Raw genomic sequence first — 13,150 nt, forward strand, 5'->3', positions numbered from 1 at the left:
GATCCCCCTAGGCGAAAGGATTCTACCTGATTTAAGCTGTGTAAAATACCCTGAGTGAAGAGTACTTCTACTCGGAACTATGAGCTGGATCCCCCTAGGCGAAAAGATTCTACCTGAGTTAAGCTACGAAGATGGGAGGTGTGAACAATGGTGATGCATGCTGGGAAGAGAAAAAATGGAGATTTTAAGANTTCTTCTGATGAGAAACTGAAACTGCAAGCTTTAATCATCATTTGTGTTGTACGGCAGAGCCTGCAAAGCCATCAAAGACAAACAAAAACGAACAAAATTTTTCTGCCCCAGTCTGGCACTAGGAAAATTTTGTGAGTTACTAGAGAAATCTGTAAATTATCTAATTTATTGAAAAGGCAGACAGAAACAGTAGTATAAACTATCTAAAAGAGATAAAATTTGGTAACGAATAAGCGCGTAACTAGGGATCGGTACCCTGTACTACTGAAAGGAAATGTAACCAGGGGCTGGTACCCTATCTTACTGGAAGGAAATAGAATCGGGTGTTAGCACCATGTATTGATAAAGTGTTCAATCCCTCTAGGTGAAAAAGGTTCTACCTGAGTTAAACTGTATTATTGAACCTGAGCGAAGATTACTTCTACCCGAAAATATGAGCTGTATCCCCCTAGGCGAAAAGATTCTACCTGAGTTAAGCTACGAAGATGGGAGGTGTGAACAATGGTGATGCATGCTGGGAAGAAAAAAAATGGAGATTTTAAGGAGCTTACGTTTGGTGACGTTCATCTGTTAGAATTTCCATTCTGCACCTGCTTTGTTCCTGCTTCAAACAAAGAAAGATTTATGAGTTTTCAAAGTGGTGGTTGGTTTGTGGCCTTGATCCCTTGATGCCTTGAGTAGTTTGATTCACGGCCACTGCTGTCGAAGAACCGATTCTGTCAGCGTGGTACCGAGATGCTCGGCTGCTCTGTATCATTTTCTAGAGACCTTGGATTTACATTATTTTCCCCCAATTGTTTCATACCCAGATGTCCATGGTACCACTACCCTTGTCTCTAAGGCAATGCATTTTTTAAAATCAAACTCAGTTGTCTTGCACCCAGTATCAGTTTGTGTCCGTAGTGCTTATCAACTTTCTCATGAAGCAGGTCCTGCTCATGCGACTTTTTAGTTTCTTTAAAACACTTTGTTTGCTTTATCAAATGAGATCTCAGATGGATTCGTGCCTTCGCCAATGCCATATATGCCCCAAATTGTGCTCGATATTACGGGGGAATTGTAGCTAGTTTCGCAGCCATTTCTTTGTTTTGCTTTTGATGCAGGATTAGACCGAAAGGGACTCAAAGAAAAATTATGGGAAAAACGGAATAATAATTGAAAGTGAAAAAGAACAGTGTTTAAACAGAAGATGTCCCTTTCGAGGAAAGGAATAGGGAGACTTATCTGGAGGTATGTGCCGACTTCAATGAATCATGACATGCATTTTGGACTGGACGCTTGATCCGTCTAAGCTGTCTAATTGTCAAAATCCGCCGCAAACTTTCATCTTGAATTCGTCTTGGTTGTGCTCATGCCGGAGAATCAAAGACCCTCATTCGGCTAGTAGCGCCTTTTGCAGGTTTTCGCTAACTAACCTCTCTCATTTCTCTACTAACCGTCGCCTTATGGTGCCCATATGGGTTTTCACCAATAAGACTCTCGTGTGAAACACCCTGAGCGAAGACTACTTCTACCAGGAACTATGAGCTGGATCCCCCTAGGCGAAAAGGTTCTACCTGAGTTAAGCTACGAAAATGGGAGGTGTGAACAATAGTGATGCATGCTGAAAAAAGAAAAAATGGAGATTTTAAGGAGCTTACGTTTGGTGACGTTCGTATCTTTTAGAATTGCCATTCTGCACCGCTTTGTTCCTGCTTCAAACAAAGAAAAATTTATGAGTTTTCAAAGTGGTGGTTGGTTTGTGGCCTTGATGCCTTGAGTAGTTTGATTCACGACCACTGCTGTCGAAGAACCGATTCTGTCAGTGTGGTACCGAGATGCTCGACTGCTCTGTATCACTTTCTAGAGGCCTTGGATTTACATTATTGCCCCCAACTGTTTCATACCCAGATGTCCATGGTACCGCTACCCTTGTCTCTAAGGCAAGGCTATTTTTCTTTAAAATCAAACTCAGTTGTCTTGCACCCAGTATCAGTTTGTGTCCGAGTGCTTATCAACTTTTCTCATAAAGCAGGTCTTGCTTAGGCGACCTTTTCAGTTTCTTTGAGACACTTTGTTCGCCTTATCAAATGAGATCACAGATGGGCTCGTGCCTTCGTCAATGCCATATATGCCCTAAATTGTGCTCGATATTACGGGGAAATTGTAGCTAGTTTTGCAGCCATTTCTTTGTCTTTGCTTTTGATGCAGGATTAGGCCGAAAGGGACTCAAAGAAAAATTATGGTAAAACAGAATAATAATTGAAAGTGAAAAAGAACTGTGCTTAAACAAAAGGTGTCCCTTTCGGGGAAAGGAATAGGGAGACTTATCTGGAGGTATGTGCCGACTTCAATGAATCATGACATGCATTTTGGACTGGACGCCTGATCCGTCTAAGCTGTCTAATTCTCAAAATCCGCCGCAAACGTTCATCTTGAATTTGTCTTGGTTGTGCTCATGTCGGACAATCAAAAACCCTCATTCGGCTAGTAGCGCCTTTTGCAGGTTTTCGCTAACTAACCTCTCTCATTTCTCTACTAACCGTCGCCTTATGGTGCCCATATGGGTTTTCACCAATAAGACTCTCTCATTTCTCTGCTCACTGTCGCCTTATAGTGCCCGTACGGGTTTTCACTAATAAGACTCTCTCATTTCTTTTTCTCTTTTTTTTTTCTTTTTTTTTGAATAAGATACTGCAGGAGGGAGGTTAACCAACGCCTTTGGCATGGGGACTTCAAACATTTTTAAACATCGATCAGAAGTTCTTGAAAGGTAAAAAGGCGAAATGAACCTTGAATTGAATTACAACTTTTGGAACCGTTTTACAGAAAAACCATGAAATAAAACAAACTTCTGCCCCAGTTTTGGAGTATTGGGAATATGGATTTTTTGTTCTGATGGGACCGAACCCAGGGTAAGGCTGCCTACGTATCCTTTCGGAATCAGGTCGGACGTAGTTCAATGACTCAGAGATTTGTTGTTTTGGCTTTTTTACAAGTACACATATTCTAAAAAGTGAGAAACAAGGAAGACAAATACTGCCCAAAAAGGATTAACAAAAGGGTGACACCTATTTGGAATAGCTAGCAAATGATAGCCTTCGTCACTTCGATTTGAGAAAATAAATGCGTGAAAATTCTACAGTGGGTATATATCAGACATAATATCTTTTGATTGCATCTGCATTAATAGTCATGTCTGGTACCGGTCCTTCTTCATCTACCAAGTGCAAGGCCCCTTTTGGTAACACTTTCTTGATGATGTAAGGTCCTTGCCAGTTCGGGGCGAACTTTCCTTTAGCTTCTACCTGGTGTGGAAGGATGCGTTTCAAAACCAGCTGGCCTACCTCAAATCGCCTTGGGCGCACTTTCTTATTGTAAGCGCGTGCCATTCTTTGCTGATATAACTGGCCGAAACACACTGCTGCTAGCCGTTTTTCATCGATCAACATCAGTTGTTCTAATCGGGTCTTGACCCACTCAGTGTCATCAATCTCTGATTCCACAATAATTCGGAGAGAGGGAATTTCGACTTCAGCGGGTATTACAGCTTCAGTTCCATATACAAGCAGATACGGAGTTGCACCAACAGATGTGCGAATAGTCGTGCGGTATCCCAAAAGAGCAAAAGGCAACTTTTCATGCCATTGCCTGGAACCTTGGATCATCTTCCTAAGAATCTTCTTGATGTTCTTGTTCGCCGCTTCAACGGCTCCATTAGCTTTTGGCCGGTAAGGGGTAGAATGGCGATGCATGATTTTAAATTGTTCGCATACCTCCTTCATCAAATGACTATTTAGATTGGCTGCATTGTCAGTGATAATGGTCTTTGAGATACCAAAGCGACAGATGATGTTGGAATGAACAAAGTCTACCACTGCTTTCTTGGTGACTGCTTTGAAGTGACGGCCTCCACCCACTTGGTGAAGTAATCAATTGCAACCAAAATGAATCTATGACCATTTGAAGCCTTTGGCTCGATCGGCCCAATGACATCCATTCCCCAAGCAACGAAAGGCCAAGAAGAGGACATGGGATGCAACTCCGAAGGAGGCGAGTGAATCAGGTCGCCATGAATCTGGCATTGGTGACACTTGCGAACAAATCTGAAGCAATCTCGCTCCATAGTAAGCCAATAATACCATGCCCGCAGAATCTTCTTCGCCAAAACATATCCATTCATGCGAGGTCCGCATACCCCCAAATGCACTTCACTCATGATCCACTCAGCTTCTGTAGCATCTATGCATCTCAACAAGTTTAAATCTAGGGTCCTCTTGTACAAAATTTCCCCATTCAGGAAGAAACCACTGGCGAGCCGCCTTATAGTTCTTTTTTTATCTCCTTTAGCATGCTCTGGATATTCTCTTGTTTTCAGGAATCGTTTTATGTCATGATACCATGGTTCACCATCTGGTTCTGTCTCAATTGTATTGCAGTAACCGTGTTGATTCCGAACTTGGATTTCTAGTTGATCAATATGAGTGTTGCCTGGATAAGGGAGCATCGAGGCTAAAGTAGCCAAGGCATCGGCTAGCTCGTTGTGAAACCTGGGAATTTACCTGAACTCGATGGATTTGAATCTTTTGCTCAAGTCTTGCACGCATTGTCTGTACGGAATAAGCTTGATGTCTCGAGTCTCCCATTCTCCTTGGGCTTGCCGGATAAGCAAGTCAGAATCTCCCATAACCAATAGTTCATGCACATCCAGATCGATGGCCATTTTCAAACCCATGATACAAGCTTCGTATTCTGCCGTATTATTAGTACAAAAGAATCAAAGTCGGGCCGTTGCAGGGTAATGATGTCCAATAGGTGAGATGAGGATTGCCCCGATCCCAACTCCTTTGATATTGACAGCCCCATCAAAATACATTTTCCATACAGGGTGATCGTCTAGAACTACTTCCTCTATTGAGTTGACCTCTTCGTCTGGGAAGTATGTGCTAAGTGGCAGGTACTCATTATCAACTGGATTCTCTGCCAAATGATCTGCCAAAGTCTGTGCTTTCATCGCGGTGCGAGTGACGTAGATGATGTCAAACTCTGTGAGCAAGATTTGCCATTTTGCGAGCCTGCCAGTGGGCATTGGCTTTTGGAAGATGTACTTCAAAGGATCCATTCTGGATATGAGGTAAGTAGTGTAGGCCAAAAGATAATGTCTCAGCTTCTGAGCGACCCAAGTCAAGGCACAACATGTTCTCTCTAAAAGGGTGTACTTAACCTCATAATTAGTGAACTTCTTGCTTAAATAATAGATTGCATGTTCCTTTTTGCCTGTTGCATCATGTTGCCCCAGAACGCATCCAAAGGAATTATCCATCACCGATAGATATAAAAACAAAGGCCTACCTGGTTCAGGCGGGACCAGTACAAGGGGTTTTGACAGATAATCTTTGATCCTGTCAAAAGCTTTTTGGCAATCGTCTGTCCACCTGATAGCGGCATCCTTTTTCAGAAACTTAAAGATGGGCTCGCACGTGGTTGTGAGCTGAACAATGAACCTACTGATGTAGTTCAACCTCCCGAGAAAACTCATGACTTCCTTTTTGTTCTTCGGGGGTGGGAGATCTCGAATGGACTTTATCTTAGATGGATCCAATTCGATGCCTCTCCGGCTGACTATAAAACCGAGAAGTTTCCCAGATGGAACCCCAAATGCACACTTGGCTGGATTAAGCTTAAGGTCATACCTTCGAAGCCGTTCGAAGAACTTTTTCAAATCACACACGTGATCAGCTTGTGTCTTTGATTTTATGATGACATCATCGACATATACTTCAATCTCTTTGTGCATCATGTCGTGAAAGATGGTGGTCATGGCCCTCATGTAAGTTGCCCCTGCATTCTTTAAACCGAATGGCATGACCCTGTAACAATAAGTACCCCATGGCGTGGTGAAAGCGGTCTTTTTTGCATCATCCTCATCCATTAGAATTTGGTGGTACCCAGCATAGCAATCCACGAACGATTGTATCTCATGTTTTGCGCAATTATCTACAAGAATGTGGATATTTGGCAAAGGAAAATTATCCTTTGGACTTGCTTTGTTCAGGTCCCTATAGTCGACACAAACTCTGGTTTTTCCATCCTTCTTTGGCACAGGCACAACATTTGCCACCCAGGTAGTGTATCGGACAGCTCTGACCACATTGGCGCTTAGTTGCTTCATTATTTCCTCTTTGATTTTGTCACTCACGTCTGTTTTAAATTTTCGTTGCTTTTGTTGGACTGGTGGAAAACCAGGATACGTAGGAAGCTTATGAACCACCAGATCAGCACTTAAACCCGGCATATCATCGTAAGACCAAGCAAACACATCTCTATATTCAAATAAATGTTGAATCAAGGCATCTCTGGTTTTTTGTTCAGTGTGAATGCTTATCTTCGTTTCTCTAACTTCTTCAGGACTTCCGATATTAATCGGCTCAGTTTCATTGAGGTTTGGCTTAGGCTTGTTTTCAAATTGTTCCAACTCTCTTTTTATTTCCTCAACAACCTCATCTTCATCATATTCAACCTCTTGATGCATTATTTCGATATTAGACAGCTTTTTAAGATCTGGGCGTGAATTCCGCATGCATGTCATGTTATTAAAGCCGGCATTAACAAAACTGAAATGGAAATAAAATGACAGGAATTAGGAAAAGGAAAAGATAGAAAACTTAACAGGAAACTGAACTGCATTTCATTGAATTCGAAAGGATAGAAGGGTTAACATCAAAACAAAACAATCATACTGAGATGTTTGGATTACAACCCTGAAAATAACCCAAAAATACAAAAAAGAAGCTGCAAAAGCAAACTACCAAGACTCCTTCCTTGTGGGGAGAGGAGTTGCTTCCCAGTTGGTGAGCATGGTGTCTGGGTCAATTAGTTGCATATCGGCACGACTAGTGCCTTCACCAGCCTGGATCATATTCACTTCAGAAAACATCTCGCTGAGGCCATGGCAAATTTCATCAATGTTTGCATGCGCCGAGGAATTTTGACCCTCTCGGAGTCGTGGCTTGACAAAAGTGTAGAAAATATGAGGGATAGGCTGTTGCAAGACCCATCCATGCTTTTTGCGGTGTTTGGCTTTGTTTTCGTCTGCTTGTGTTGGCCTGAAGCCCAATCCAAAAGTACCCTGGTTACCGAACGGAGAAATAGGCTCCGAAATTCCTTGCAATGATGCCCCCAAGCCTTTTCCTAGCTTATAACCTTGTCTCATCATAACTGCAGCCACCATTACAGATGTGGCGGAAAGACGAGGATGCAGAATAGGCTTTCCTTCCTCGACATGGTCCACAGCAACCACTTCAAACGCCTGATAGACAATGGACTCAGACCCTTCCTTGGCCTCAATACAGGGGATTAACGGGTCTTTATAAATGGAAGACTCGTCTTCTCCGTGAATAATAATTTCTTGCCTGTCATGTTCAAATTTGAGCATCTGATGCAAGGTGGATGGCACAGCTCGGGCCGTATGGATCCATGGCCTTCCAAGAAGAAAGTTATAAGAAGTGGCCATGTCCACTACCTGGAAGACAATCTCAAAGTCAACTGGCCCAATCGTCATGGTGAGGTTGATCTCCCCAATGGTATCTCTTGCTGAGCCATCAAAAGCCCGGATGCGAACATTGTTGGGTCGGATTCTGTCTGTATCGATCTTCATGCTTTGCAAGGTAGAGAGAGGGCATACATCTACACTTGAGCCTCCATCAACCATGACTCGCTTTACATAATGACCCTCACATTTGACCATCAAGTTCAAAGCCCTATTGTGCCTGGCACCCTCCTCGGGAAGTTCATCATCAGTAAAGGAGATTCTGTTCACCTCAAAAAATCTGTTGGCCATCTTCTCTAACTGATTCACTGTGGTTTCCTCTGAGATATGTGCCTCGTTCAGGACCTTGATTAGTACACGGCCATGCTCTTTGGAATGTAGGAGAAGAGATAGTAGAGAGATTTGAGTGGGAGTCTTTCTTAGTTGATCAATGATTGAGTAATCCTGAACTTTCATCTTTTTCAAAAACTCTTCCGCATCTGCTTCAGTGACTGGCTTCTTTATTGGCAAATGGCCTTCTCTAATTTGCTTGGCCTTTCTCAACTCTTCTGGAGAGTAACATCTCCCTGATCGAGTAAAACCTCCAATTTCCCCCACTTCCTCTATGATTTCCTTGCCTTTGTAGGTCATCTCCGTTTTGTTGTAGTTCCAAGGAGTGGTTTTTGTGTTGGTTACAGGGAGTTGCATGGCAGGTTTGATTACGATCGGCTCTGTTATACCTTTCGTACCTCCCTGCTTCTCCCTTTTGACGGGATGGCCTCCAAGTACATATAACCTTGGGCTTGGAACACTAGAGTGAACTTCCAACCTCGAGATCTTTGGAACAAATAAAGTTGCCTTATTTGAGTTCTGGGCGCCTTTAACAATCAATGGCACATCTCGGCTGGGACTTACTTCCAGACCTGCTCCTTCTTGAATTGCACCCACTGTCATTTCTGCTCGACCGACCGGCTTGTATTCTTGGTCTCGGCCAATCATTCCCACAAAATGAACATCATTATGTGCTGGCAACGGATTATTTGTCACGTTAGGAGGGTCCTCGCCATTCGTCACTACAATCAGTTTTTCGGAAATGAGTCTCTCTATGGCTCTTTTCAAAGTCCAACAGTCATCAGTGCTATGCCCTGGGGCACCGGAATGATATTCACATCTAGCATTTGCTTGAAATCCATGTGAATCAGGATGCATATGGTGGGGAGCGATGGGTCCAATCACGCCCATTTGCTTCAGCTTCTGGAATAGACTAGAGTATGATTCGGCCAATGGAGTGAATTTTTCTGCTGGTCTCTGCTCTCGACCATAATCCTGCCTGGGACGAGCATTGTATAGTGCCCGAAAATTTTGCTGTTGAGGTCGGGGGGCCCTTGGAGCTGGTGCCCGTACCTGCTGATTGGGAGGCCGAGCATATGATTGAGCATTAAACACTGTATATTGTGGTGGTCCCACAGAGTATTGAGGAATTGGCGGGGGATAGTAATGTTGAGGGTAGCTGGATTTCCCCTGCTGAACTTGCACATAAGGGTGCGATGCCCCTCTTTGAACTTCCCTAGATCCCGAAGCCATCATGGACCCTTCATCTCTCTTCTTTCTATTTGCCAAACCTCCCGACCCATTTTGGATAGCTTGGGTGGTGGCTTTGAGAGCAGCTTGACTTACAATTCTGCCAGTCTTGAGGCCATTTTCGACCATCTCCCCTATTTTGATTGCTTCTGCAAAAGGTCTACCCATCGCGGACATCATGTTCTGAAAGTAATCAGGCTCTTGAGCCTCCAGAAAAACAGTGATCAACTCGTAGTTATCCATGGGTGGCTTAACTCTAGCCGCTTGCTCCCTCCACTTAATGGCATACTCCCTAAAACTTTCAATCGGCTTTTTCTTCATATTGGACAAAGAATTACGATCCGGCGCAATGTCAATGTTGTACTGAAACTGTTTGACGAAGGCCTGGGCCATGTCATCCCAAACATGCCAGTGAGAGATATCTTGGTCAATGAACCATTCGGAAGCTACCCCCACAAGGCTTTCCCCAAAGTAAGCCATAAGTAGCTCTTTCTTTCCTCCTGCACCCCTCAGCTGGTTGCAGTACCTTTTCAAGTGGGCGATGGGGTCACCGTGTCCATCATATTTCTTAAATTTCGGGGTCTTGAACCCTCATGGCAAATGGATGTGGGGAAACATGCATAGATCACTGAATGAAACGCTTTTGTGACCACCTAGTCCCTGTATATTCTTTATATTCTGTTCAAGACTTCTCATTTTCCTAGCCATCTCATCTGGCTCAAACCTCGTGGCAGGCTTCTCATTTTCCATTGGTGACTCGTACTGAGGAGTCTGATTGTATGGAGCCGAGACCCCAAAAGCCATATTTGGAGAATAGTATTGGCCACCATAAGCATGAGATGGTGGCTCATTGTTTGGCCTCGTCACAGGTGGTGGCGGCGGGATTGTATATACCGGTGCGCCAGACACGACGAGAGGGGTGTTCCTAACCGGTGCGACTGGAGGTCGCATATTAGAGGTATCGGGGGCAGCATGGAGGCTGTAGTTTGGCACATACCCTGGTGGTAGAATGGGATCGCTTGTCGCATGGAGCGGTGTTTGAGTAGCCTGGGGTACGGTGGAAGTTCCCTCTGAAGGATCCTGGGGCGGAGGTCGACCGGAAACCCAAGCTTGATATACATCTGACAGTTGTTGTCTCAATTTTCTTATTTCCTCCGACTCTTGCTCAACTGACTGACCCTGCGGATTGTCACTGACCAACTCGATTTCATCACTATTATCCATTACCACTACTCCCTTAGATCTTGTGAAGTAATGATGTGTTGCCAGTTTTCACCACAAACCAACCACCTTAAGCTTATTGGATTAAGAGGCAACAAATGTGTTAGGGTTAAGCATTTTACAGATAAGAATCACACGTAGATATGCTATGCTCCTAAAATATCACCATCTCTAAATGCTTTTGGAAGGCTTCATGTTTCATTCCGGCTTATCAGTTGTTACTTATTAACACTGTTATTTCCTCTTTTCTTTTTCTCTCTGCTCTTTTTTTTTCTTCATTTCCTCCTTTCACTCGCCTTATTCTGATCCCTTACTTTAGCATCATTTGAAAAATACTTGATCGAACCTTTTGTGGGTTGCCTACGTATCATGTCGCCGCATGAATCAGATCATTACGTAGTTCAGGTACATGACCACTTTTTTTTTTTTTACAAAACAAACATCTTTTTCGGTTCATTTTCGAATTTTTAAACAAAATCTTTTTCATTGATTTTCAATATATAATAATAAACTTTTTTTTGATACAAGACTCAAAAAGCAAGAATTACATAAAGATAAACAAGACCAGACCTGACTCAAACAGACTTCTTAGGATAAAAGGCAAAATAACAAGACTCAAAACACCAAAAGACTCTTATAGACTCAAAAACAACAAAAGGATAATGAAAAAAAAAGACTGATAACTAAAAGAAGACTTTGATCTTTGCTGTCACGACCCAAACCGAAGGGCCGCGACGGGCACCTGGTGCCTTACTCAACCGAGTACCAACATAACATATCTTTCTTATCATACTATCATGGTAAATAAGCTAAAAAAAACTCGTCATGAGATAACAAGAATGAAACAAAGGGGAATACTCAACATATGACGACCCACCATGATATGCAAACTTATACATGTGACATACGGGCCTATAAGGCCGACATGACCATTTGTAAACTCAAAACATAAGCCGAAAAGGCCATACAAGTATCCATATACCTGACATCTGTCTACAAGCCTCTAAGAGTACCTAATATCATAATGGTCGGGACAGGGCCCCGCCATACCAATCAATACATATCCAAAGCATACTGACCAAATAGGCAACTCCGAAGCAAGTGGAGTGCACCAACACCTTCCGCTGAACTGATAGCCTACTTGGAGGAATGTCAACCTGTCTATCGGGACCTGCGGGCATGAAACGCAGCGTCCCCAGGTAAAAGGGACGTCAGTACGAATAAAGTACCGAGTATGTAAGGCAGGAAAGCATAAACAAGATCAGTAACGTAAAGAGAGATAGAGGAGATACAACCTGTAACATCTGAGTGCCTCTGGGGGCTACTGATATGAAATGCATAATACATATATATACATAAGCTTTTAAAAACATACGCCTCTGTGGGCATCATCATCATCATATCATACCCGGCCTCAAAGAGGACTCCGTAAAAACGTACCTGGCCATCATAAGGCTCGGTAGAATCGTACCCGGCCACGTGAAGCTCGGTAAACCCAACTGATCAGTGGTTTCACAATAGGTGCCATACCCGGCCGACTATAGCGCAGCTCGGTAGAGTAAAGTAGATACATATATAATGCATGCTCGACTCATGGAATTAAGTTCTAAACCTTTTGGAGTGACTTAAGAACATTATGGACATCCCTACCATCAATATGAACCTTAGTAGGATTTAAGGATCATACCACCTGTTTAGGATAACTTTATAAGGAAAGAACAACATGGACAACCTTAGTTTCTAGGAGTAGATCCGTTATGAATTAGCGTACCGTTTATGTTCATGTCACTTTAGATCATGCCAAAAGAAAGAAGTAAGAGCCTTAACATACCTTAAACATGTTTAGTCCTTAATACCTTCCAAGCAACTCTTCAAACAAGTCAACTCGATCTATCATAGCATAATGAGATTCAAAATCAATGTTGAACAAAGGCTAAGTCTGTAACTTAAGCTAGTATCTCGTCTACGTAAATTCGGGCAGCATCTCCCTTGTAACAAGGGCCTCCTCCAATACCATATACCAACAACAACAGCCAGGGAAGTCCAGCAACCTATAAATATCAATAACAAGACACCATATAACAACAACAAGTCACAACTACTTCATGACGAGCGGCAAGCTCCGATTGGAATCCGTATAACCCATATCACCCCTTATAGACTTCTTATATTAATTTAACAGTATCATTAACATGATAATGAAGTCATTCATCAATGATTCCATCCTTATAGCATATATTTATAACAAAGGAAACAATCCTCAACTCGAACTATCTTCAATTAGTAGCTTTATTCACTAGTTCATGTCTACTCCATCTATTTAACTTAATCAACATCAAGATAACCTTAAGCACATGCAAGAACATAATACACACAACTCCTATAGTAACTTCAAGTCGAAATCCAAGTTGTATTCAGCTCACAACAACCCTCAATAGCAATACAACACCATAGAAGTGACTTAAGTTAATCCAAGTACTATCTTGTAGTTTATCATCCTAACAACTTAACCAACATACAAGCAAGCTTAAGCACAATTAGCAGGCTGTTACACTCACCTTAGACAGCAGCAACAACTTGGAATTTCATCCAAATACAGCCCACAACAATCCTCAATGACAACACAACCTCAAACGAGGTGTTGTTCTT

At 42.7% G+C, this 13,150-nt stretch overlaps 1 protein-coding gene and 1 pseudogene across 1 annotated transcript; both read right to left on the reverse strand.

The window, feature by feature from the left end:
• On the reverse strand, positions 223 to 4,906 carry LOC109231595 (annotated as a pseudogene).
• LOC109231596 lies at positions 4,949 to 9,448 on the reverse strand. The gene is made up of 3 exons (XM_019397247.1): positions 7,078 to 9,448; positions 5,524 to 5,606; positions 4,949 to 5,173 (listed from the first exon to the last, which is right to left on the reverse strand). The coding sequence occupies exons 1-3, from the start codon at positions 9,446 to 9,448 to the stop codon at positions 4,949 to 4,951; spliced, it is 2,679 nt and encodes an 892-aa protein (XP_019252792.1).

This window comes from Nicotiana attenuata, chromosome 8 (genome assembly GCF_001879085.1).
Source record: "Nicotiana attenuata strain UT chromosome 8, NIATTr2, whole genome shotgun sequence".
In the NCBI taxonomy this organism is placed as follows: Eukaryota; Viridiplantae; Streptophyta; class Magnoliopsida; order Solanales; family Solanaceae; genus Nicotiana; species Nicotiana attenuata.

What these genes read in the sequence shown, in the direction of transcription:
- LOC109231596 (XM_019397247.1), bottom strand. Translation starts at nt 9,448, where the DNA reads ATGGGTAGACCTTTTGCAGAAGCAATCAAAATAGGGGAGATGGTCGAA. An exon ending in AGTGAATATGATCCAGGCTG is followed by an intron (nt 5,607 to 7,077) that starts GTGAAGGCACTA and finishes TGCCGCTATCAG; the next exon opens with GTGGACAGACGATTGCCAAA. An exon ending in ACTGGTCCCGCCTGAACCAG is followed by an intron (nt 5,174 to 5,523) that starts GTAGGCCTTTGT and finishes ATGAAAGCACAG; the next exon opens with ACTTTGGCAGATCATTTGGC.